The sequence below is a fragment of the Podarcis muralis genome, chromosome 4, assembly GCF_964188315.1.
Source record: "Podarcis muralis chromosome 4, rPodMur119.hap1.1, whole genome shotgun sequence".
Taxonomy (NCBI): domain Eukaryota; kingdom Metazoa; phylum Chordata; class Lepidosauria; order Squamata; family Lacertidae; genus Podarcis; species Podarcis muralis.
Genome location: NC_135658.1, coordinates 62441452 through 62467177, shown reverse-complemented (window position 1 = coordinate 62467177; position 25726 = coordinate 62441452). Strand labels below are relative to the sequence as shown.

Genomic DNA, 25726 nt, shown 5'->3' with positions numbered 1-25726 from the left:
GGGGCAGAAATGATACAAAATACTAGATGGAAGTTGGGAAATAATGTGTGAAGTCAAGGGAAGGGTCATACGCTGCTTATCTGCTTCCACATGTTAATTGGACATAAACTTGTTTGAACAGGGAAATTTAAGGGCCTTACAGAAACAAACAAACAAACACCTTAGTTGTGATAACGGTACGTATGTATAAAAATACGTAGTTAGGCACTTGTGGTTTCCACACAGTCCTATAACCCTCCTTTAAGTGGGCTGTCAGAATTACACAGCACAAGAGAAGTGTCCATTTGTTTCCCTCTGCGCACGAGTCATGCTTTAGTGAAGCAATTTGACATGCAGCTCTGCTACTTCCATTTAATCCTGTTGTTCCTACTCAGTGATAGAAAACAAGATACACAATAAATCCAGAGAAAACAGAAATAGCCCAGTGTTTCACTCCCAAACATTTCACGGATAAGAAGTTACAACAGGAAGATAAGCAAAAAGGCAACTCAAAGCTCCAGCTAAGAATGGGGTGTGTGGAAAGGCCTTTGCTTTCAGCAATGATTGATGTGAGCATTTTGTGACCACTTTAGACTTTTTTTTCTTTTTTACATCAAATTCAAGGCAGTGGAGAGGTAAAATCTTAGTACACATTTCCAATAGAGAAATAAAGCCTGCTATAGCCTCCTTGCAACAGGTATGGCAGCAAAGAACTGCATTACTTGCAAAAGAGTGACTGGGCAGCTTTATGAAGAACATCTTCGCACAGTTGAGTATCTCCTTTGGACCTAGCAATGTGGATTTCCATAGTGTTTTATTAATGTGGGGGTGAGATACAAATGAACTGAAGGAATTAAAAGCTGAAACAAACTGCATGGCCAACAATTCTGGAATTTAAAATTAAGATTTTTATTCATTTTTTTCCAAACAATGTTTCATATAAATCACTATATAAGGGGGGGGGGAGAGACAACTAAGGAAAAGGTGGAATAGGGAGCAAGGGAAAGAGATGAGGGGTGTGAGTACTCAATAGAATTAAGACCTGTTAGCACACTAGTTCTGTTCTAACCAGTCCAAGAACGCACTGAGTTACATGGTATGGTTTCACAAATAGGTTTAGAAATTCCAGTGAAAGCAAAGATCAGGAGAAGTAGAATTCAGGACAGAGGGGGGGAAAGGGATAAGTGAAGGAACATAAGAGGGGCGTTTCTTGTATCTCTGGCTTTCAAATATTTCTGATATTCTAGTAGACATGGGCATCACCTCCTGTTAACAAGGCAGTGAAACGTCTATACAATGAAAGGGATATGGTCCCCTCACCCTTTTTGTCAATTTATGGCATTGATAACTTGCACAGACATTTGTGGTCAGCTGGCTCTACCAGGGAACCTATCACACTCCAGGTCTTGACAGTCCACATAAGACTTCATTTGGCTCTAGCTTTCTGCAGAGGCAACATCTTTATCTATGGAGGAAAACAGGTCAGACTGCAGGCTGCTCTTTGAACTGTCCAAGGTCCTGTTCTTTTCTGTCTCAATGTCCCACAGAACTTGACAGATCAGGAGCAGACAGAATGCCAGTGTAGGGATTTAAGGTGCAAAACTATTTGATCAAAGCAAGAAAGGGATGGAATCGTTTGACTGCAGAATGCTAGATACATGTAAGCAGACCAAGATGGCACCACAGAAGACCAGAGAGAAAAGGACTGCAGTGGTCTAGGTGAGAGGTTGCCAGTGTATGGGCTGAAATTTTTGCTCAGCAGACAGATTCTCCTTTACTCTCAGAATTCTTTAAGCTGCATGGTGGTCTGCCTACAGGATGAGTTGGAATTGCGCCTATTCATCCTGCCTTTGGCCTCGTTGCCTGTCTGATCCACATCCCATGAGCATGTGGAGCTACAGGAAGGGCAAGCAGTTATATCAACCTAAGCCACCCAACCTTATTTGCCCAGGATTACAATTCCACCTTTGAAAAGTAACTGTTCTATGTTGCAGGCTACTAAATACAAGCAAGTTTGTGGAGAGTTCACTTCCTGCTCTCAAGAAAAAAAGAGGGGGGAAAGGAATGCTGAGCAGATATAATTTACAGAAAGTTACCAGCTTAATGATGTAATGCTGAGTGTCAGAGCTAGTTCAGTATAATAGTATCTGCTCTATTATATTTAAGAGAATTGGAAGGACTTAGAAAACAATTAGGTAGTGCAACATTAGCAGTATTACAGTTGGAACAACCATTTTAAGAATGAAGAAAGGGCTTGAATAGACAGATATTCAATTGTCATTGTCATGACAAGCAGTACGTTGCATTAAATAAGACAACTGAATCATGTCATTCCCTTTTTTCATTTTAGTAGATTTACATCACAACCCTTTTCAGGGTGTTGCACTACTTTATTTGTAAAAGTTTTAAGAAATCAGAAGACCTTTTGAATCTTAGGAAAGACTTCCAATACCTTAAATTTTGCTGTACAGTTCAAAAGTTGCATATTTTATTTCAGAGAAGTGGGTTGCATGTTGAAGACAGGGGTTTAAATTATAAGTCAGCTAGAGCCTGTATGACCCTTATGACAGCCACTTAGTTGACAACATTCTCTTCTGAAAAATGGGATAATACAATGCCCTGCCTTATAAATGACTGTAGTAATGTACAGTCACCAAAGTGAGAATGGATATAATTCAGATCAGAAGCTTATATAGATGCATTGTGCAAAATCCATAATAAAGTGTTAATCTTGCACTGGAACATTTGAAGCTAATATATTTCTTCCCATCAGTCTTAGTTGTTTTTGCTGGGTAGCATTTTTTTTAAAGACAGCATATCCATCTGCGAGGGCACCATTTTGGTTATTGTAGATTTTTAGAGCATTTATCTTTTCCCTGGCCGAGCACTGGGAATTGCTGTGAATGTTCAAGAAGACTAATATAGAAAAGAAGCAATATGTGCAGCCTCCCTTAGTTACTAGACTAGCTCAAATGTCATGTCAGCTTCAATTAGAGATGAGCAGATAATGAGGAATCTCAACATCTGTTTGCACATGTGTTCTCCACCCCAAATACTCCCAACCTGTCCCTGGTCATTAGGGGCCACATTACTTTAAAACTTTGTGAACAGTCATTTGGAAACAGTTTTGCCTACACAGTTCCTACATTTTGTTATGCATTTCTGTCCCCAGTTTTACTGCCAAATACATTTGCATAACAACAGGACCCTTGTTTCTTAATGGTTCATCTGTTTCCATGGTGGATTCACTACATGAACTCTTCAGTTTTTAGCATCCCAGTACCTATTGTCTAAATGAGGTAAAGAGAATGTTATGACTATGTGGGTTAGAAATCTAGTATTTATTCAAATTCTCACTGTAACAAAAAGGAAAATGATTATCTGATATATGAACAAGCTAGTAGTAGATGGGAACTTTGTAATAGATTATTCGTTAAAGGTATTTTTGTGGCAGGTGTAAGACACCTGCTACAACCCTAAACCCACTAACCTGGGAGTAAGTCCTGTTTAATTCAACAGGATTTATGAGTAGACATGGTTAGGATTGTGTTGTTAGCCATTCTTAGCCTGTAGGACATACTAGGTGGTAAATCACCTTGAAGGGAGTTGGTCTGTTTCAGAAATGCTTTGTTTAGCAATTGACTCCCCACTGTTCACTATTCTTATTCAAATGCATGCTCTAGAACTGCTGTTAATTTTTTTAGGGGTGCTAAACTGAAAGAAGAGCAAATTGCATTGTGCTCTACTTTACAGTGCTCTCTTGACACATTAATTATGCACATGATTGCTACTGTTAAGAGTTATGTGCTTTCAACTGTGCACGACTCCCTCTATTCAAATGAATTCATTTATTTTAAATGAATATGTATATACTGTATATATAGGTGATATTTCTGTCACAGCAAGCATTTAGGCTTGCCAGGTAGAGCAATCCCCCACTCCACTGCACACTGTTATAGGGTTCTCCTGAGCCCCATATCCAACTTTGGGAGGTTACATGGAGAGAGAGAGGGGAGAAGCCCACTTGCACAAGGGGTTTTCCTGACAGGACTTACTATATTAATCCTACCCATAATTTATACGAATCCTAACTGTTCTCACCACCCATTCCTTTTCCTTCCAGACTTGGAGAAAGGTAGATGGGAAGCTGAATATAACATTTAGTGAGGCTAACTATCTTTAATCTATGGCAGGGCTGGCCAACCTGTGGCCTCTCAAATAGTGTTTTACTCCAGTTCCCATGAGCCCCAGGCAGCATTGGCAATGGTTGGGATGATGAGAGTTGCAGTCTAACCTCTGGAAGGACACAAGCTGGCCTGCCCTGATCTATGGGATAAATATTTTGCCCTACTGGTTGCAATGTCTGTGAAAAGGTATCGCTGAGCTCAATTGAGTTGAGGGATTTCTGAGATGCGTCTGTGATTCTAAAAAGAATTGAATAGGTGAAATAATGTAGAGGCATCATATTAACAAATGAATGCTGAGTGCAGATGTATAATTAGTTATTTAGATACAGAACTTAACCCAAGGTACTATTTCTGGGTTGGGGGTGTCTGTAACCTGAAGCATCTGTAACCTGAAGCGTCTGTAACCCAAGGTACCACTGTACATTGATTCCTCTGAAAGTAGGTAATAGACTGGACTGGTCTGTTTGAAGCGATGAGGTGTTTTGTGTGTTAAATATTGAATCTATTAAAAATAAAATGCCAATAGAAAATATAGTGGCATTTTTATCAAGCCAATCTATATCTGTATACTTATGTCAGTTTCACAAGGCCTTTCATGGAGTGGAGTAGCTACAGCAAGCCAGAAGGCAAGTATTCTGCTTTATATATGCTAGAACTCAGTAAGATCTTGAGCATCAAGGTCTGGGACCATAGAAACAGAACCTCAAGCAACTACTTCATAGCCTGGTTTCCCTTACAATGACAGGGCTGCTGTAAGGCAGGCTGATGCTACAGATATGTTGTACCTCACACACCAAAAGAGTATTGTGAGGCTAACATCCCTAATCCCTGTGGAGTTTAAAAAGTCTATTATTTTTCACACAGAAAGCTGCCACCTGAGGTCCAAGGCCTCAGGTAAGTAATGTATCAGTTTGTTAAATAAATGGAATTTGTTGTTCCCTATCCTACATGTCCTTTGTACTAGGATTATTCCAGCAGTTGCTTTACCTTTGACAGAAGGTCTGCTTTGAAGCGACTTAAGAGATTTAGAACAGTGGCTGTAGAAATGCTATCTGATAAGGAATAATTGAGCTGAGCTTGACAAAAAAAAGGCAAATCTACATTTAAATGGCATAGTGGACATTCTCTGAAAGATGTCTCTGTGTTGATAACTTAGAGTCTTTAAACAGAAGCTATGACGAACTACTGATAAGGTAGCAGTCAAATTAATGTGTGTGTGTGTGTGTGTGTGTGTGTGTGTGTTTAAGAAAAAGAATCATATCCCGGTGATTTAATATTTTCTCCAATCAACCAACCCTTCCAAGCAAATAACGTAGTTGGAAATAGTGAAGGAGGAGGAGATGAGGAAATGTGTACATGGAAGGATAAATGTCTTTGTATGTAAGACAAAAACCCTCTCTATGAGTTTTTTTATATGTATAGGGTCCTCACATGACTACAGGGGAGCATCTGAATTTTCCACTGTGTACAATTACACAGGATGGGATTGTTAATTAATAAGGGCTTCTGCATGCAGAGAAAAAGGACAAGAACAGGTTAAATTAGGTATGCTGGTTAATTGGGTGTGTTTGTCCTGCACCTGCGACTAGTTAATCATGTGAGAGTGAGTCAGCAAGCCTGTGAGAGTGATTCTTGTGTTTGAAGCAAGTTTGCTCTTGGTTCCTGCCCTTGGCCAGAGCCTAGTCTGTGTTGGAACACTGCAAGGAGGCTGTATGCTGATGGAAAGACTGTATGCTGTATATTACCACTGTGTGTAACCTGTAAGTTATGGAACTGCATTATACTGTCAGCAAAGGGACTGAGCCTAACTAGAACTGTCTGGTGTTTTTCTGTTCCACTGGCACACTCCATTGGTGTGTTGAATGGGCACTCTGCACATGCCCCAACAGGCATATGCAACCACTTCCGCACTCTTTCTGAAAGCATTTTTACGCAGCACAGTGGAGGTGCTTTGCTCTGAAGCTGCTTCAAGCAGCTTTTAGAGGATTTTTAAGAAATGGGAAGCAGCCCTGGGTGCACCTCAAAAGTAGAATGATTGATCCAGTGTTTGGAAAGGACTAAACCATAGATCTATGTTCTGTTTCAACTGCTGGTTCGGCTGAATAAAAAAAAAACTTCGTGCCAGATTATGGAGTAGACTAAAATCCTCAACCATCCATGATTTTAGTTTTAAGTGGGTGCTTTGTGAAAAGTAGTTGGAGCAAAGGTAATTAAAGCAAGGCATGTCTATTTCAAATTAAAGACAGCCCATTATCTAGCGCTATTAAATGATTTCTCATATGTATTGTTACACATCGATAAAAGAAAACATTTTTGCATATCTTTAGATGCTCGTCTACTGTCCTCTGAATATTTTTCCTTCATTCTATTTTGTCCATTCCAGCTACCCCTGGTGGCAGCCATCTCTCAACAGGACCATCACCAATTAAGCCCCTGGCAACAAAACCGTATCATGACATAGCATCCTTCATTTATAGGCATTTTGAAAGGAGAAAGAAATGCTGCCAGGGAGCTCAACCACTGCTAAAATTGGCGACAATGGTTTTGTGTGTGTGTCTTAAGGGGGAAGGAGAGAAACATAAGCCAGCTCCTTGTGAATGGAGACACATCCCCACCACACATTATAACAGGCTTCCTCAAACTCGGCCCTCCAGATGTTTTGAAACTACAATTCCCACCATCCCTGACCACTGGTCCTGCTAGCTAGGGATCATGGGAGTTGTAGGCCAAAAACATCTGGAAGGCCAAATTTGAGGAAGCCTGCATTATAAGAATTTGCCACCATTGCTAAAGATTGTAACAATCTTTAGGAGCCACTCTTCCCACCAACAAAAACCTGGGGGTGGGGGAACCCTCTGGCTGAATACTTTGGCCTTATACTATTCTGTACTGCAACATTTTATGGCAGATCCCACTTTATTATTGCATGCACAGTGAAAATTCATGCAGTTTATCCCTGATAAATGTCAGTTTGCATAGAAGGTGTGACTTTCAGAAAGACTTAAGCTTCAGCAGCTCCCAACTTAGAAATTAAGTGCTGGAAAAAGATAAGGAAATGATGAGTCTTTCATGCTTGGATTTCTTTTAGAGCTTCTCTGCAATGTCTGGCGCAGCAGAGGCAGTTTTAGGGTGGTGCAACCACAGCAGTGGCACTGCAGGGGGCGCCACAACAATGCTGCAGAATGGAGTGTGAGAGGCAGGGGGTGCCGAATTTTAGCATCACACACGGCACCATGGGAATTTGAGGACCCGAAGTCCACTACTGGGCCCATCTACATGCTGGTCTAGGCTCTTCAGGGAGGAAGGGTGGGGTATAAACTCAAGACATTTATATGGGTAACTGTAAAGCTATCATTAAAAATATGTTTTTAGAGAAGCTGCTCATCTCACATTGAAGGGTAGTTTATTTTCCTTTGTAAATAAATAAAAAATCTAAGCAGAGCTAACTTTAAAGTGCCCCCATTTGTGTCAAATTGCCTTGTACACAGATATTTTGGTTTTGAGTATTAAATTAATTGAACAAGGAGATAAAAAAGGTTGTAGAATGACACATTTCTGCAACAAACATTGTGCTGTATCCATTCTTTCTCAAACTACTGCAGCTCTTCCTCACTCCTGTTTATTATTCATCTTAATCTATTTGGAATGCCTTTACTAAAATCACTCCTTTTTTCCCTTTCTCACAAATGCATACCCCCATACTTTAATTCCATATAGTAATTTCCTTCCACCTTCTATATCAATTCTGAGTCTTCACCACAATTTTCTTCCTTCTTAATTCCACTCTGTATAAATCCATTTGCTTTTGTCCCAACCTGCTTTCTCTGTCCCCCCCCCCCCCCCGGCTTTTTCTGTCATTCCTTCTCTGCATGTAAGATTCATAGTGTATGAAACACTGCAAAACCTACCAAACTTGTTTGTTCAAAGTGGGACAATAACGGTGTAAGTGCACAAGACATGCGCCAATGAAAATGTTGTTAAAATCAAAGCAATTGTTAATACTGTTTCAGAAAACACCGGGGGGGGGGGGGAGCTAGGGGACTCCTGTTCTGTTTATTTAAAGTATACCCTGATTTCAGGTGTCAAGATATTCTTATTCAGGAATATTCAGAATGACCATGCTTCTTTTTTTCTCCCTGCAGCACCACTAACAGAAAAACCACCAAAGCTTTTATATCCTTCAGAGAGTAAACTGACAGTTCAGGAGACACAGCTGGGTAAGTTGCATTCAGGAAGTGCTGATGTCTGCTGTGTCTTAATGTTTGATGAAGGCATTAACAATTAAAATTAAAACTAGAGATGACATTCCACTGTGCTTTTGTGCAGATATGTTTGAGGTTAGGTTATAATAATGACACATTTGCATTGATTCTATTGTATTTAATATTATAACTAATCTTCGTTAAAAAGGAAGGTGCCATTTTCTTTCCGTAGTTTGCAGTTATTCTGTTTACAACTAATAGTTAAGGGAAGTTAACTAAAAGTAGAGGAGAAGTCAAACTGAAGAGTTCAGTTGATGTTTTGGGGCTATAACTGCCAATGGTCAGTGTTGATAAGATTTATAGTCTGAAATATTTGGGAAGGCTAAGAGTATTACAAGTACAGAAGCCAATTTTCCTGATGATTCTGAGTGCTACATGGTTTGTTGACTTTGAACCAAATGTACTGAATTTTTGTTTTACCCATACATGGACTTTTAAGCTATATTAAGTCATACTTTCATACCTCCAAAAGAGCATTTACTTTGTTCATTTTGTCAGATTATAACTGAATTTCAGTGGCTTATAATTCACTGTGAAATTCCCTGCGTTATGTTTGTGATTCTTTGGTAACTACAGAATAGAGTGTTGTCACCACTGCTATCTAATTTTTAATGCTATCTTCCCTGCCATGGCAGATCTAGGCTATGTTAGTGGCATTTAATGAATGTGGTTTTTGGGTCTTTGTCATATGTTCACTTGGAAACTACAGGTTATTACTTGTCTTAAGACTAATTCTCAACTTTTTTCATAGTAAAGGCCTTACATGGTGGACTTTAGCACCATTTTAAAGCATCTATTTTTACATATAGAGCCATTTGTGAAAGCACCCTCTGCTTAAAAACCTGAAAAGTTACGGTAACTTCCTCAGGAAAAAACACTACCCTTATGATATTACCATCTCAATATTGTCAGAATAGGGCTTCAATATACATTAGATTGTTTGAAGAAAATAGTATTTGTTGGTAGTCAGTTGCACTTTCTATAATATTATGTCTTTTTAAAAGAACAAGCAATGATTTATTCTAGCCTTGTATGTGATCATATCAATGGAATTTATGTGTCTGCTTAAACATTTTCTGACTTTGCAGAGTACAAGTTTGGCTTCTAAATATTAAAATTGATGTTTTGTTGTATTTCTATGATGACTCTTGTGTTTAACTGCATACCATCTGTCTTACTTAATTATGATCAAGGAATGTGAAATATTAGACATCTTCTTAGGCATCTTTGAAGCATTGCTAGATTGGCAAATTATAATTAATCTGGTACTAATTTCTGACTCCAAACAGTTAATTGGCATACTGCAAGTTGCTGTTTGGCTTCTGAGTTCTGCAGTTCTAGGTGTGTTAAAGATAAATTATTACGGTCATATTCTCATATGTGGGGACAGCGGCAGAAGTTCTGAACCTGACCTGAGAAGCAGTATTCTATTTACGATGGGAAGGCACATTTTTATAAACTTACCACAGAACATAAGAAAGCATTGGGTTTGCAATGGCTAGTCCTATGAGAGATAGAAATATGTCTAACCTTTTGCTCAGAAAGCGTTTGTTGAAGTAGTAGTTCACTGTGGGTGTGATCAAATGCATACTGCAAATATTAAAATTTCAGATAAAAGGAAAATTCTGGAAATTCTGTTTCCAATGAAGCACATACATCATGTAGAAAAGCAACATGGTAAATAATACATTAATTAAGGCCAGTTTAAAAATAAATCTATCAAAATGTGTAAACAGAATGTATAAACCATATGTACTAACTCTCTTGAACAGGTTTCAATCAAGTTCTGACAGGAAAGCTAAGGGAGGTCAAGAATAAGATAATATAAACTCTTCTCCGCTTTTACTAAGTGGTTCATTTGAATTAATCAATATCTGTGTTTAAATAATGCATTTAGGATTTGAGTTGCAGAGGGGCTTTTAATAATACACATAGTTATTTTCTACTCAAGAGGATCAACCTCTCAATATTTGGTTTGTTTGTTTTTACTGCTACAAGGAATAGGTGAATGCTTAAGACACCAGGCTGTCTGTGAAAATATACGAGAAAATTGTAAGAGAAAATTGTGGCGTAGGGTTTCACAGAAATCTGTCTTGTATCTTTCTTCAACCGCTTCCCTCACTGAGGCAGAATTATAAAGCAGTTAGTTGTGGCAGGCCAAACAAAACTCCCCAATGGCCATGCAGTTTATAGAAACAACAAAATAAGTTTCCCCTGGCAGGAGTTTTGCTCCACTTCACTAGACAAGACAGCACAAAGATGTCATCATCTTTTAGGAAATAGTCTCAGTTTTGCTTCCAAAGGAGGTGCCTAAAAACCTTTTCTGAAACCAAAGAAGACAGAGAAAATTAGATTCACTTTCCCACAAATTTTAACAGACAACCTAAAGCACAGCCTGCATTCTTTCACATCTCAGCCTAAATGAAAAAAGAGTTGGAGTTGTGCTCTTTGTCACTTTACTTTTCTTTTTTAGCTGCTTAGAACCTCCTGCTTAAAGCTGGAGCATAGGTAACAATATTTTCAAAACACCCCACTAGTCCAAGGATTGCATTAGATAAAGGCTGGAAAACCTGTGGACCCTGCAGATTTTGCTGGGCTAAACAAAAGCAAGGATTTTCAACAATCTTCATGGTAGAAACGCAACATCTAATTATTTGGGGCATGGGCATTCAGTGGGGTTTACCATCAGTACACAAGGTACCTGTGGGTTTATGATTTCCCCCTTTCTCTTAAATGAAAACATTTGCTTTAAGCAACAAAGCTGCAATGAGCTGAGTTCTGCTCCATACACGATAGTACAACAGGGATGACACTACATCATGAAACATGAGTAAACTTATCTTCAGATAAAAGGGGAGGGGGACTTGAAACCCTCTACTGCCTCCTGCAGTAATAGAAAGGTCCCCAGGGTATTCCAACTACAATGGCAGCAATCTTCATCAATCTACCAGGATGCCATTCTGGTAAGCCTAGTGAAATAGCTGAAAGGTAGCTCAGCTGCACCAGAGTGTAGACAAAGGGAGAGTTAAACAGAGAAGAGTGTCCAAACTAAGCAGGTAGACACTGTCAGGATGAGGAGGAGCAAAGGAACCTGACTGAGAGAAGAGGTGCCCAATAGGAAAAAGGCCAGCACAGAACCAATGTGTGGTTCCTTCTTTACAGAAGGAATTCGAACAAGGAGGAAGTTGGTGGACACCTGCAGAGCACCTTGGCTAGTGGGAAAGAGGCATCCACTATAATTTCCTACAGTGGGAGAAGGAGCAGGAGGATTTATTGGCAGACTTAATACCATAGTCTCAGCTCAGCTATAGGTGCATATGTTTAGGAAGTCCTTTGGGCAGAATCTTTCTTTACCCAAGCTATGCACATTCCACCACCACCCCTCAAAGAATTCTGGGCAATGTAGTTCACAGCCACACTTAACAAACTACGGTGCTCAGAATTCTTTGGAGGTGAAAATGTGTGCTTTGAATGTGGTTTTAAAGCATTATGTATTTGCAGTCCCAGTATCAGTGATGTGAATCATACTCACTTCAAAGTAAGAACCGCAACTTAACATTACTATGAGTCAGAACTCTGAATTTATTTATTTTAACTATAGAAACGGTTTAACTCAGCAATCTTTCTACAGATAATTAAGGTAAATAATAATTACAATTCATTATAAATCTATTGCTTACATTTATAAGTTCATATGGCATCTCAGCTTTTTATATGAGCTTAAAATCATGTTGTTAATAAGTTTGTTCCTTCAACAAATTATCATTACTTCATTAATTGGAAAATTGCAGTTGATTAGTAAATTAGCAACTGAAGACCTTTGAGGAAGATTAATAAATTCTAAGAAGATAAATAGAAATAAATACTCTTAACAATGTAGGGATATTCAGTTCACCAAGTTGGACTCAGTAAACCTTTTTTTCCCTACTTTTGATATTTGCAGTACAATTTTAACATAGAAGCGCCATGAAAATGGGTCGTTTTAAAAGCAATTGCCATTTCACTTTTAGCAGAGGAGCTGAAGGGTAGATTGTAAATAAAAGCAGACTCAGCACTAAACACACTACTTTAAATTAGATACAAATCTTTCATTCTCGAGTGGTGTGAAGGAAAACGAGTCTTAGAAAAAAGGATGGATTCTCTCTGTTCAGTAACTGCTGTGTATGAAATCTATGGTGACCTTGATTCAGTCACCTATGGGAAGTCTCACAGTCTCAGTTTACTTGGACAGCAAATTGAAAGGGTACCATCTAACCTTGAGATTCCAGGATCATAGAATCACAGAATCGAAAAATTGTAAGAGTTGGAAGGAACCCCGGGGGTCATCTAGTCCAACCCCCTGCAATGCAGCAGTCTCAGCTAGATCATACATGACAGATGGTCATCCAACCTCTGCTTAAAAACCTCCAAGGAAGGAGAGTCCACCACCTCTTTCGGAAGTCTGTTCCATTGTTGAACAGCTCTTGCCATCAAAAACTTACTCCTGATGTTTATGTTCCTATATTCAGTTTTGATCTAAGTTTATGTCATAAAAAAGAAATACTTTCAAATCAGGCTCTTTCTTTCTTTCTTTCTTTCTTTCTTTCTTTCTTTCTTTCTTTCTTTCTTTCTTTCTGATTTTGCTAGCCTGGTCACTTTACAATCCTTCATTTCCTTTCTCAACTGAAACACTACTTTGCCTGCAATAAACTCTTGCCAAGTGCGCCAGTGTCTGCATGCTACCAGATGCACCCATTTTTGCAGGAAGTTTCCTCTTCACACATAGCCACAAATATCTCCTTTCCCCAAGTCCAAATGTAGCTAGAGATGAAATATTTGTCAAACATTGATTAAAGTGCATCGTATAAATCACAGCTTCCTAGGAGAGCACTGATTTCCTTATGCAAGAAGCTCATGATTTATGGTTTGTATCCTTTAATATTGGGAAATAATGTTAGTAGCTGGCCCTTGTCATGAATATAAATCACAGGCCTAGTTCACATGGTCAACTTTGTCTCCTAGTGATGTCCTCTGAGTGTCCCCAGGAACACATTGCACTGAGAATGTATTATCTGAATCAAGATCTGTTGGGATGCAGCAGCTGCCCTTCTGCTTTATTTTCTGCTATTATTGCAGTTACAAAAGCTGTGGCTGCACCTACAAAGTGGCCGATTAATATAATGAAATGTATTCCAGTGTCATATGGCAAGTATTTTGAACTAGCTTGTGTTCCTTTGGGGTGCTGCATAGCAGCTAGTTGTTCTGAATCCCTGAAGTTTTCATGAAGTTATCCCTGATTGGAAGTTCTGATAAAATTACAGAACAAGTGGAATAACTAAATCTGATCACTTCCTGGTCAGGAGACTTCCTACACAGTGTCAGCAGTTCCTCTGGCACAATGTTGGTTGTATGACCTACAAAGGGAGCTGATTAAGTTTTATTGTATTGATATTGGTCCCTTTGGTGCCTTTTTTAAATAAAAAAAACTTGGCAATGAAATCTTTAGCTCTAATTAAGTATGAGAAACAATGACCCTTCTAAAGCTGTAACACTTAGAATGATATTTGCACTTGTAAAATGTTTGAAATTTTGTCTGCAAACCACTTCTCATTAAGTGTACGAAGATCTTTGTCAGAGGTCTTAGAGAAGCCGGAGCCATCCAGCGTTTTTCTTTCCTTATTGTTACTATTTTTTTAAAGTGTTAATTGGCCTGTCTAAGGCGCAAAAAAAAAAGTTGACTCTGGAGTATTATCTCTCAAATGAAAGATTTGCTGCTGTTGTATGAAACTGTGATTCAGATATATTCCGCTCTGTGTAGTCCTGTAACAATCCAGCAGTCACAACAAGAAATAAAAGCTATGCATGCCCCTTAGGAATCAACTAAACTGACCATTATGGAATGGAGGTAGTGGACTAAAGGAAGGAGAAATTGTTTGGGATGACTGCTGACAAATGCATGTTCACACAAATGTGTGAAAGTCATGCGATATAATAAGATTTCCAAACTCCTGTAGCTGTTGTCTATCTTGGACAGCTATTAGCAGGAATTCTAGTGAGACGTGACCCTTGGTGAAACTATGATGCAATTAGTAGCATTTGATCATTAGTTGAGTGAATTTCTTTGCCAAGAAACAGCTCTATTCATCCTCAATTAATTACAAAGACCTAACCTCAAAAACAAAACTTGGCAGCCGTAAGGAAATCCCCATATCTGGTGAATTATAGGGTAGCTCTGGTAAGGAAACCATTAATGCAATAAATGTAACCACAACGTGCTTTGCATATTGTAGTGCCTCTTGCCTTTCCCATTCTTAATAGAAAACTATTCTCCTTCTTAAAAAAAAAAAAAATCATTATATACAGCTCTTAAGTGGTAAATCATTGTGTTGAAAGTCAACACTTTCTCAGAAAATTTGGCTTTGTGGCTTTGGCTATGTTCTGTAAGCCAAATAGTAAAATAGTCCATGGCATAATACCATCTGGTTAGGCAACAGTGAAATACCATATTAATATCCTCGACTTTCCTCGATTCAGAATCACTTGGGAGTTTTTAGTGGACATTTGCCTCACAATCTTACAGCTGCATTCAGGTTAGAAATTGCACAAGGATGATAATAAAACAGTATGTGTCATATATGCTGAAGACATTGTGTAAGGCAACCTCTGCCACCCCTCCAGATGTTTTGAACTACAACCCGTTATTCCCAAGCAGCATGAGATATACCAGCATGGCAAAGTTGTTCATGGCTCCAGTATGACTGATCTTTGTACTCCATGTGCTCTGCAAAGCTGCATCCATTCCCCATCCATCTATGATTGTTGGACAAGTGCAATCTAGCTATCCAGTTTGTACCCGCTTTTTCTCCCTTCAGGTAGCACAGAGCACATGCTTCGCTTTTGGAAACTAAATATCTGGCATCTCCAGCTAAAGTATCTCAATAAGACACACCTGCACTCAATATTTTGCAGTGGCTGTCCATCAGAATAGAAAGAGGGACTATTGCTCTGACACTGTATAAAATAGAGCCTTGTACATATGGACATTTTCCTAAGTGCTCTGCATCACATAACTAGAAATTCTGGCAGCTTTCAGAATTCAGAGATCTCAGTAGCTAACAGCACAAAAATATATACTTCTACTCAGAAGTAATCCTCATTGAGTTCAATGGGACTCAGTCCCAGGAAAGTAGATAAAGGATTGCACTTTAAAACTATTTTATTGCTTGTTTTTGATATCACTAGTACCGAGGGCTTTCTGCCAAGTTTCTAATAATTCTGTTGTTTGGTGCGTGTTTAGAATTAAACAATTGCACTATGTGCATTCTACTGAGGAACATCACATATCAGTTTTTGAAAAAAATATAAAGACAATCTTGTTTGATTAATGCTATTCTAAAGAAGAGTGTTAATGGATTCTTGTACAGCAAAGCTAATCTAAGTGAATTAGTAAATATAAACTCAAGTCCTAACTCCAGAGAAAAGCAATAGCCAACAGCTGTTTTGTATTTTGATAGGAGGGCTTTCATTTGACCTTATTCCAACTTTGGCATTTCTATATCCTTTCATCTTAACTATCCATTGTCAGATTTAAGCATATTACTGTCATGTAAGATTTGTTAGTATGGCATCTCAAGACTAAAGCATACTATCAAGCATGATGAATATTTTCTTCATGTAACTCAGCAATATCTACTGCAGAATTGTCATTTGTACTAAGTCCTGATGTATGGCAGTGATCACAAAAAAATATGGTAGCCTTCCAGAAAGATCCATATAAATTAGTAGCCAACTGCTCACACCTTTTGTTAGTAATGGGAAAAACAAAGCGTTTCCTACCTGACTACCCAAGGGAGGGGTAGATTTTTACTTGCCACAGGCAATCAGGCTAGCGTCTGTTTAAATGCCTGTCCACCAGACGTCTATGCTTCCCAGCTTTCAAGTTATATTGGATTTCCCACACAGAGAGAGAGTATACAGCCAGGGGCTTCAAGTGGTACAGAGTAAAACCAGTGAGTTTATTCAGAAGATTTGCATTGATGTTTTAAGCCATTTCTTCCTATATACTGTTATGAGTTTGTGAGGAGCCAGCTACCGCTCAATTCCTGTGTCTAATAAAAGTTAGAATTAATCAATGCTTGGAGAGTTAAACTGAAAATTGGTTTGAATAGTCTGACTCAGCTTTCCCTATCCAGGAAGCTACCTGGGAGAAGAACCATCAAAGGGAACAAAGCTAATAATGGCAGGGGTGGACTAGATGACACTTAGGGTCCCTCTGCAATTCTGAGATTGTATGATTCTGTACATGGATCCTTGCAGGATCAGATCAAGTGTCCTCCTAGTCTAGCATTCCACTTCCAAATGAAGCTGCTCCCATGAAACCCACAAGCATGGTAGGCATCTCCTCCAGAATATTGTATGTGCTTTAGAAGTTTTATATAATTAAAAAAATCAGGCAACAAATACCCTAAATAAACAAGAAAACCTTTACTTTTGGGCTTTTAAAATGGATAAGTAATAGCACTTAGCTTCCCTCTCAGGTCATACTGTTGTGTTACCTTGTCAGTGCACACTGTCATTTTGGTAATTTTCTCAAATCACAATAAAAAACAAATCTTTTGCAGACTTGCATCAGTTCATAGCAAATGTTATGACCCCAATTCAAATCAACTTCATTTTCAGTCACTGGCCTAAGGCTACGTCTGCAGAATGTCAACCTTTATTAGAACTATGGGTGCAGATGTGTATCTGACCAAAGAGACTTCTAGAGCTCCCACTCTAGGATTTTGACTAAAGTAAAGCCTGAGCTGAATTTAGCGGTTCATGCTCAAGTAAAAACATCCAAGGGAAGTCGAGGAAGTTTCACTGAGATGAAATAAATTTCTCAGGGGGCTTTTATACATCCCTTGCTGCTCTACATTACAATGACTAAGCTTTACTCGCCCTGACTTTCTGTGTGGACATGTTAGCTTCCCAATAAAGTATAACTGCAATAGACTCAATGTTGGTTAAGACTTTGTATTATGAAGAGCAATACTTTTAAATTAACTTTGGGTGCCAGATAATTTTCTCATCTGATCTTTGGTTTCCCGACTACCTAAAGCAATACTGTTAAATCGCAAAGTGAAATCTTCATGCTAATCCTCACTGCTCCATAGCTTTATGAGCATAAAACCCTGACATTCTCATGTGCTCTTTTTATTATGAATAGGTTGATTGAGCAGAGCAGAGTGTTGAGGAAACTGTTAGTGTGCTATAAGGCTTTTGGTCACTGGTGTGCTTTCAGGGTGTGCTGAAAATGATCAGTCGTGCGTGGGTTCAATCCCCACATTGGGCAAAAGATTCCTGTGTTTCTTCCGTGATTCTGTGATCCAGTGTTCACATGTATGTTTAGCTGTGTAAGTGTGAGAAAGAGCAATTCTCCTAGAAGATTGTAAATTAGAGGTTCCAGACTTTCACTACATGGAGAAGAATAGCTTTGGGGAAAAGAAAAGAAAAGGAAAACATCCAGATTAGTTTTCCATCTTTGAATAATATTGTAAACTCGCAAACAGTCAGAGACATAGGATTTCTTGTATAGAATTTAAAACCTTACCATATCTTCCAGGATAGTTTTGAATTATTGATGATAAAATGCTTCCCACACTTTCTAGCACATCAGCAGTATGCAGACCAACTGGGCTCTTACATGTTTTAATTACTAGAGAAGTGCACAGAAAGTCATTGTATAAAGGCACTATTTCAAAGGGTTTTGTAGTCAGTGTGGTTGTTACATGTCTCTGTCAAGGTTGTAGTGACATGAAAGCTAAATATTTAACTATCCACTTCTTTTCCATTAATCACTGTGTTGCCAAGAAAAGGGTCTCACAGAGCTAAATGACTTAACATCAGAGATGTGGGGTGCAGATACACAATGGACAAAATCAGCTATTTCAGGGCAGCATGGATCCAGTTAACAGAGAATGTCCTCAATGGCATCTAGGAAAAAGGGTTCAATAAAAATATTCATAGCCACTACTCTAGTCTGCAAATGCCTATGCCATAATAAATTTGATGGCCTTTAAGGTGCGACAAATTGCTGTGCTGTTTCAAAATATTGCCCCATACAGCTATTTCGGTATGTTATATAGAGAATTATCATTATCATTTTGTGCTGTAATTTGTTCAGCTTCACAATCTATAGCCTGGGATTGCACATGAAATGGAACAGGCATGTTAAAGGCCAAATGCCTATACAGTGGTACCTCGGGTTACATACGCTTCAGGTTACATACGCTTCAGGTTACAGACCCCGTTAACCCAGAAATAGTGCTTCAGGTTAAGAACTTTGCTTCAGGATGAGAACAGAAATCGTGCTCTGGCGGCGCGGCGGCAGCAGGAGGCCCCATTAGCTAAAGTGGTGCTTCAGGTTAAGAATAGTTTCAGGTTAAGAACAGACCTCCGGAACAAATTAAGTACTTAACCCGAGGTACCACTGTACTGTAGTGGAAAGTTTTTGCCTGGCACTATCAACCACCCCATCCCCGCTTTTAATGTATCTATGTAGGGGTTTGCTTTGTTTGTTTGTTAAGCTGCTTTGGGTTGTCCTTGGAAGATAAAGCAACAAACATCAACAATAATAATAGTAGTTTGTAGTCAAGACCTAGATAATTTATAATTTTGCATAGGAACAAACAAAACCAATACCCACCCCCAGTTTAAAAGGCTATTACAGTGGTACCTCTGGTTACGTACTTAATTTGTTCTGGAGCTCCGTTCTTAACCTGAAACTGTTCTTAACCTGAGGTACCACTTTAGCTAATGGGGGCCTCCCGCTGCCGTCGCGCCGCCACGGTGCGATTTTTTTCTCATTCTGAAGCAAAGTTCTTAACCCGAGGTACTATTTCTGGGTTAGCGGAGTCTGTAACCTGAAGCGTATGTAACCTGAAGCGTATGTAACCCGAGGTACCACTGTACTTGTTTAACTAGCCAAAGCCCTGAGAATGAATGTTTTTGCCTGGCGATTCTTCCTGAGAAGAGCATTCCACAGACGGGGAGCCACTGCAGAAAAGGCCTGTTTTCATGTTGCCACCCTCTAGACCTCTCATGGAGGCGACTCTTGAAAATGGGCCTCAGATTATGATCACAGACCAATTAATATGGGAAGAGACGGTCCTTGAGGTACTGTGGTCCTGAGCTGTTTAACGTCAAAATCAGCACTTTGAATTGTGCCCAAATACTAATTGGCAGCCTGTGAAGTTGGGCCAGGATCAGTGAGCCCTGGTGAGCAACTTGGCTGCTGAATTCTGCACCAGCTGAAGTTTCTGAACTATCTTCAGAGTCATCCCCACATATGATGCATTGCAGTAATCTAAGGTGTTACTTTTGTGCTACTATGTCAAATGTTTCTCTGTTTACCATGGCAATTCTTTGGGAGCAGGTGTTGGAAAACATGACCCATATGCATACAGTGGTACCTCAGGTTAAGTATTTAATTCGTTCCGGAGGTCTGTTCTTAACCTGAAACTGTTCTTAACCTGAAGCACCACTTTAGCTAATGGGGCCTCCTGCTGCTGCCGCGCCACCGGAGCACGATTTCTGTTCTTATCCTGAAGCAAAGTTCTTAACCTGAAGCGCTATTTCTGGGTTAGCGGAGTCTGTAACCTGAAGCGTATGTAACCTGAAGTGTATGTAACCTGAGGTACCACTGTACACTAATTAAATTCTAGTGGGAGGGGCTAGGCTAAAGTCTTCTTTTTTTTTTAAGGTCATGAAATTAAAACAGAGAGTGAAGTGAGGCAGTTTTACATTACCTAAAAATCTCTAAACACAAACAGTGAACCACCCAGTCACTCAAGAATGCAACACATCTCCCTTTAATCTTGTATACTAATAAATAATGTTAGAAGTGGTGTATAAATAAACCATTAACCTTAATTTCAGTGACGTTTCCAGAGGAAGGAAGGTAATTAGTTTGTCAGGATAAAGGAAGAAAGGCTGTGTGTCAAAGCTGAGGGAGGTGGAGGTGAGAACCAAAACTTGTATTATAGTGATCATTGGCTGCTTATAATTACTGCCGTCTTTGGCCCCATAGCTTTTCATGTTGTCCTATTCACATGCATAGATTACAAACCTCTTAACAGAGGAAAAAAATAAGTGCAGAAGCTAGGGCATAGCAGAGGCCAGTCTTCTTTTCTAGCTGTGCATCTAACTCCCTTCTGCAATGCCCCAGTTGCAGCTCTTCAAATTGCTCAAGTGACGCCTTACAATTCACAACCAAACAGGCTAAGTCCCAGGGAGCTGGCTGAATATATTGCTTTTGATTAGCACTGCAGAATCATGCCTTTTTAGCTCAAGAAAGTTCCTGTAAGGTGTCTCTCCTGGGAAACTCCTTTTAGAAATCTCTGCATTTTTCGCAGCCAGAGGGGGGAAATCCAAGGCTTCTTTGTTCGCCGTTCATCGTCAGCCATGATTTCTAGTCGAATGCAAGGGAGAGAATAAGTGACATAGTAATTTTTTATCATAGTTTCTGTCAAAGGAAGTTTTTAAAGGTGAAAGCTTAAAGTAAAATCATCCTTTAATTTATATGTTGGGAACTTGTAATGTTTTATTAAAACAGTATTTTAGGGTAGCAAATAACAACAGTTAACACCAAAGTTCGTAATTACCAGCTTAAGAGTATGAATAGGTGAAGTTTGCAATGCTTCACTGTATTATACGTATATCCTACGGTAATTTGCCCTAAAATCCTTCTCTTTCAAGCTAGCTAGGCTGCTTTATTGTTTCATGCACAGAAGTTATTTAATGTGGATCCCTTACCTTCAATGAAGACCAATCAGTCTTCTCCTTGTTGAATTTATTCTATTTGAGCAGTCCTCCTAATTGTTATTATATTGATATATTTAATTTGGGCCATTCACCTGAATTTTTAGGAAAAAAAGTTTTGTGTGGTTGCGGTACCCCCATCCAGATCTTCAAACCTCTATTGGTCCTGAGTATGTTTATTTCGGTAAAGGGGGATCAGTTGTCTTTCCAGACAACTCTCAGTCATGGCTGCGGCTGGGTAGTTTAAATCCCAGGTAAGCAATATGATAAGGCACATATGTGGGACAACATCTGCATGCATGGAGAGGCACTACAAGCCAGGGCTAAATTCATGGAAAACAAATAATTCCACCCCCACCAGATGCTCACTGAAAGAGTTCATAAAAACCAAGCCAATTTCAAATACAGCCAGTGCAAGTTCTCCTGTCTCAGCAAATAGCTTTCTCTCTGTGTGGGTGAAGGTATATTAAGTTTTCATGTTTTCATACAAATGGGGCAGTGCGAAAATGCTCTAGCCTGCAGCTGCAACTCCATAGCAATACACCAGTATTGCATACTATACTCCTATTTATGTTGTTGTTAGCTCCTAAGCCTGTTTTTTTAGTGCCACTCTAAAGCGGACAAACACCGGCTCCCTCAGCCTGAAGCAACATCAGGACCGCCCTCCCAATAGTCAAATTTCACTGGACTTAACTGTCCAGGGGTCCTTTTTGCCTTATCCAATTTGTACATGGCTCCACTACATGTAAACGTGAATGTACCAACAGCTCATTGTTTTTATATTTCTGCATTATTTCCCTTGTTACATTATTATTATAATATATTTATTTATACCCCACCATTTCTCTCGGTGGGACTCAGCAGAGATCTATGTTGAACAACATCCTATGAAATAATAATAAAATAACATTATATAATAATATACCTAACAAACCTAACAAACAAAACAGCACATAAGGAGAAGAGGGTATATTCCCAATCCTGTAATAAATCTCCCCCACATCACTCCATGTCTTTTGGGAAGGGTGGGTTGCACCTTGCTTCACTGTGCACTGTGGTCCCGAGTCAGATCATTGCAGGGCAGTGGCGTAGCGTGGGTTGTCAGCACCCGGGGCAAGGCAAGTAATTTGCGCCCCCAACCCGTGGATTTGCGCCCCTAACCTGTGGATTTGCCCTAACCCCAGATGTTGCGCCCGGTGCGGCTGCCCCCCCCCCTTGCACCCCCCACGCTACGCCACTCTTGCAGGGCCATACTTGGTATCAACGTAAAGCAAAACCAAATAAATAAATGCTTTTTTCAGACTAAAACAGAAGTTCCACACTGGTCTGTCCATTTATTCAGTTACCTAGGACTTACTAGGAACTTGTCAATATCTGTTAGCGTTTGAATATTTTTATCTGTTGCTATTAACATCTGTTAAATGTTCATTTGTTTAGATAATAAAAAAGCTAGCCATTATCGCATTATGGCAAGATGACAGATTTCCTAGTGGATAGAAGACATTTTAAATGCCATTTTAGTAGAAATAAACAATATCAGTACAACTATAAATCAAAGCAAACTCAATGTAGCTGTATATGGCATTCCTCAATTATGTAATGTTATTGTCCTGAAGCATCTTCATTTTTCTAGGTCCTTCTGCTGTGCTCAGTACATGAAAATAAATGAAAAATTAATTTAGAATCCATGAGGCTGAATGCAATATTAATGATCCTCTCCTTGTTATGAAAAAGAAAACTGGATTGGAAATCTTGATCACCAATCAGTTTCTTCTTTGCAAAGAATTCTGATGAAACTGAATACACTCACGTAAAACTAGGTTAGCTCACTGTATTAATAAACTTACACAACACTAAGTGCTTGATGCTGAAGCCATGAGCATTTAAATTCAGTACCACAGAAACCCATTGAGTACTTTTGTGCACAGATCCACACAGATTTGCTGTACATCTCACCTGTCCTGGCAAGACAGCAATGTGGACATGGTGAATAAGCCAAGGAAAAATGTAGATTGGCACTGTGCAGCCTGATTCTAAGTGGAGCAGCAGTAGCAGTGATTTGCAACAACAGCACCTTCCATGATCAGGTTGCTGCTTAGGGCCCAACTGCCTTGTTGCATTGCATTGTAAGTTGTTGGAAACTCTGTACAGTGGAACCTTGTGTTACGGACGGGATCCGTTCCTGAGGCCTGTCCGTAACACGGAACTGACCCAAGCTGAAGCGCCGCGTCTGTGCACACACACAGCATGATTTAGCGCTTCTGCGCTTGTGCGAGCGGCGAAACCCGGAAGTAACCCATTCCGGTACCTACAGGTTGCCGTGGGATGCAACACGAAAACACGTAACCTGAAGCAGATGCAACATGAGGTATGACTGTATCCTATGCCCTTTCTCCCTTTTGCACAAGTAATTCAAATAACTCCATTTGCAATTCTTGGGTGTGAGTTTTTGCATAGCTAGTTCCCATTAACACTGCATATAAAAGGATAGCAATCCGTTGAAAGAAAGAAAGAAAGAAAGAAAGAGAGAGAGAGAGAGAGAGAGAGAGAGAGAGAGAGAGAGATTCCTTACAATTCCAGAAGTACTTGCATCTGTTTACAGGAAACACATAATACGTAATTTCATCTTTAAATCCTGGTTGTGCTTTGAGCCCCAAAACCCATACCGAATGGAAATAAAGACACAGTGGAGACAGAATTTAGTTTAAATGTTAATGGGCACATTTTGGCCACAACTTTATTAAAATACACAAATGTGACTGGTATTGACTTAGGCATTGGTATCAAACTATATCTGGCTCCTGCCCCACCCTGCAGGAAGCCTGAAAGGGTAAACAACCAGCAGGGGGAGCTCCATCAGTGTATATTGACTGGTCTCACCCCTGGGGTTCCCGGGGGTCCTGGCATGGCCCTAGCCCCTCTCCGGGCTTTGGACGAGATCCAGACCCCCAGTTTCCTGTAACAGAATACCCTATTCATTGGAGGGAAGGTGGTGGCCACACCTCCCCTCCCCACATTCTCCTAAACCAATGCCTAACCGCCAAACCTTATAAAGTTGTGATGATTTCTAATAGGTAGGCAAAAACCAAGTGGCCACAGCCAATCTGCCACATTGGAAAAAAATCCTACCTGGCCCCCATTCCAAAACAGGCGACCAACCAAAGTCCAAAGCAAGGCCAAACACGACCTAATTAACGAGTGGGTGGGTGGGTGTTCGGCAGCGCGAAGCAAAAGGAGGTCCCTACGTCACGCTGCCAAATAGATACCCCCAACCCCCAACCTTGCCACGCTGCTCATTGGCTAAAGGCCATTGGAAAGCCCCACCCACAAGCCGGTTAAGGAAGAGTTTCAGGGCCAAGCACAACTTGGACCCTCTGTTAGGAGGATCCAACATTGCAAGGGTTGGAGGCTTTTGTTTTTCCATCCATGTCTATAAAATTGCTAGTACAGTTCTAGGTGAGAGACAAACAATAACACTCCCCAAAAAATATGAACACAAGGATTCATTTGAGATATTTTTATTCAGAGCCTAGCATTCTGTAATTAGAATGTTAAAAAACAACAGCTTAAGCAAATTCTATACAAGTAGGTAAATGTTGCTTAACATTTATGTTGTGCAGTGGTACCTCGGGTTACATACGCTTCAGGTTACATACGCTTCAGGTTACAGAGTCCGCTAACCCAGAAATAGTACCTCGGGTTAAGAACTTTACTTCAGGATGAGAACAGAAATCGTGCGGCGGCGGCGCAGCAGCAGCGGGAGGCCCCATTAGCTAAAATGGTGCTTCAGGTTAAGAACAGTTTCAGGTTAAGAACGGACCTCCGGAATAAATTAAGTACGTAACCAGAGGTACCACTGTATTTGAAGCACTAGTATCTCTAAAATCTCCCAGAAGCAAAAAAGCATACATTTTGGTTATAACTCTTTGAAGAACAGTAGTACTAAATACACATTCCAGTTACGTCTCAACTTCCTTCCAACATGGGATTTGAGTAGGCATACATACAGTAGGGTTCTCAGAATGTCTTCTAAGATTGGGCAGGGGGCTGAGCTTTAACACTGAGACTTAGCAAAGCAACCTGGCTTCAGTGGGTAAAAGCAATAATGCATCTCATTATACTTTAAAACCAAAAACCACATACTTTATATATATTTTTATCAGAGTAGTTTGAAGGCCTTTTCTACCCTCGGGTCTAGGAAATCCTTCTCTAGTCTCATTCCTGCAAAGTGATCATCCACATAGATTTTTCCACATGCCCTACAAGACTAGCTTCTTACCGCCTCACCAACGTGGGGATCCAGGGCACAACCCTTCAATGGCTGCGCTCATTTCTCTCTGGTCAGGAACAGAGGGTAGCGCTTGGGGGGAACTGTCATTGTGCTACTTCTTGGTGTGTGAAGTGCCAAAGGGTGTGATATTCTCCCCAATGCTTTTCAACATCTTTATGTGCCCCCTTGCCCAGCTTGTCTGGAGCTTTGGTTTGGGTTGCTCTCAATATGCTGATGACACGCAACTC

General features: G+C 39.8%; 1 protein-coding gene across 3 annotated transcripts in view; it reads left to right on the top strand.

Annotated features, from left to right (window-relative positions):
- Positions 1 to 25726, top strand: part of IL1RAPL1 (interleukin 1 receptor accessory protein like 1) — a 648622-nt gene that overhangs the window by 474077 nt on the left and 148819 nt on the right. For all 3 annotated transcript variants that reach the window (XM_028727454.2, XM_028727453.2, XM_028727452.2), the window contains exon 6: positions 8309 to 8383. In XM_028727454.2, the coding sequence (XP_028583287.1) occupies positions 8309 to 8383 (75 nt within the window). The remainder of the gene's footprint in view (positions 1 to 8308; positions 8384 to 25726) is intronic.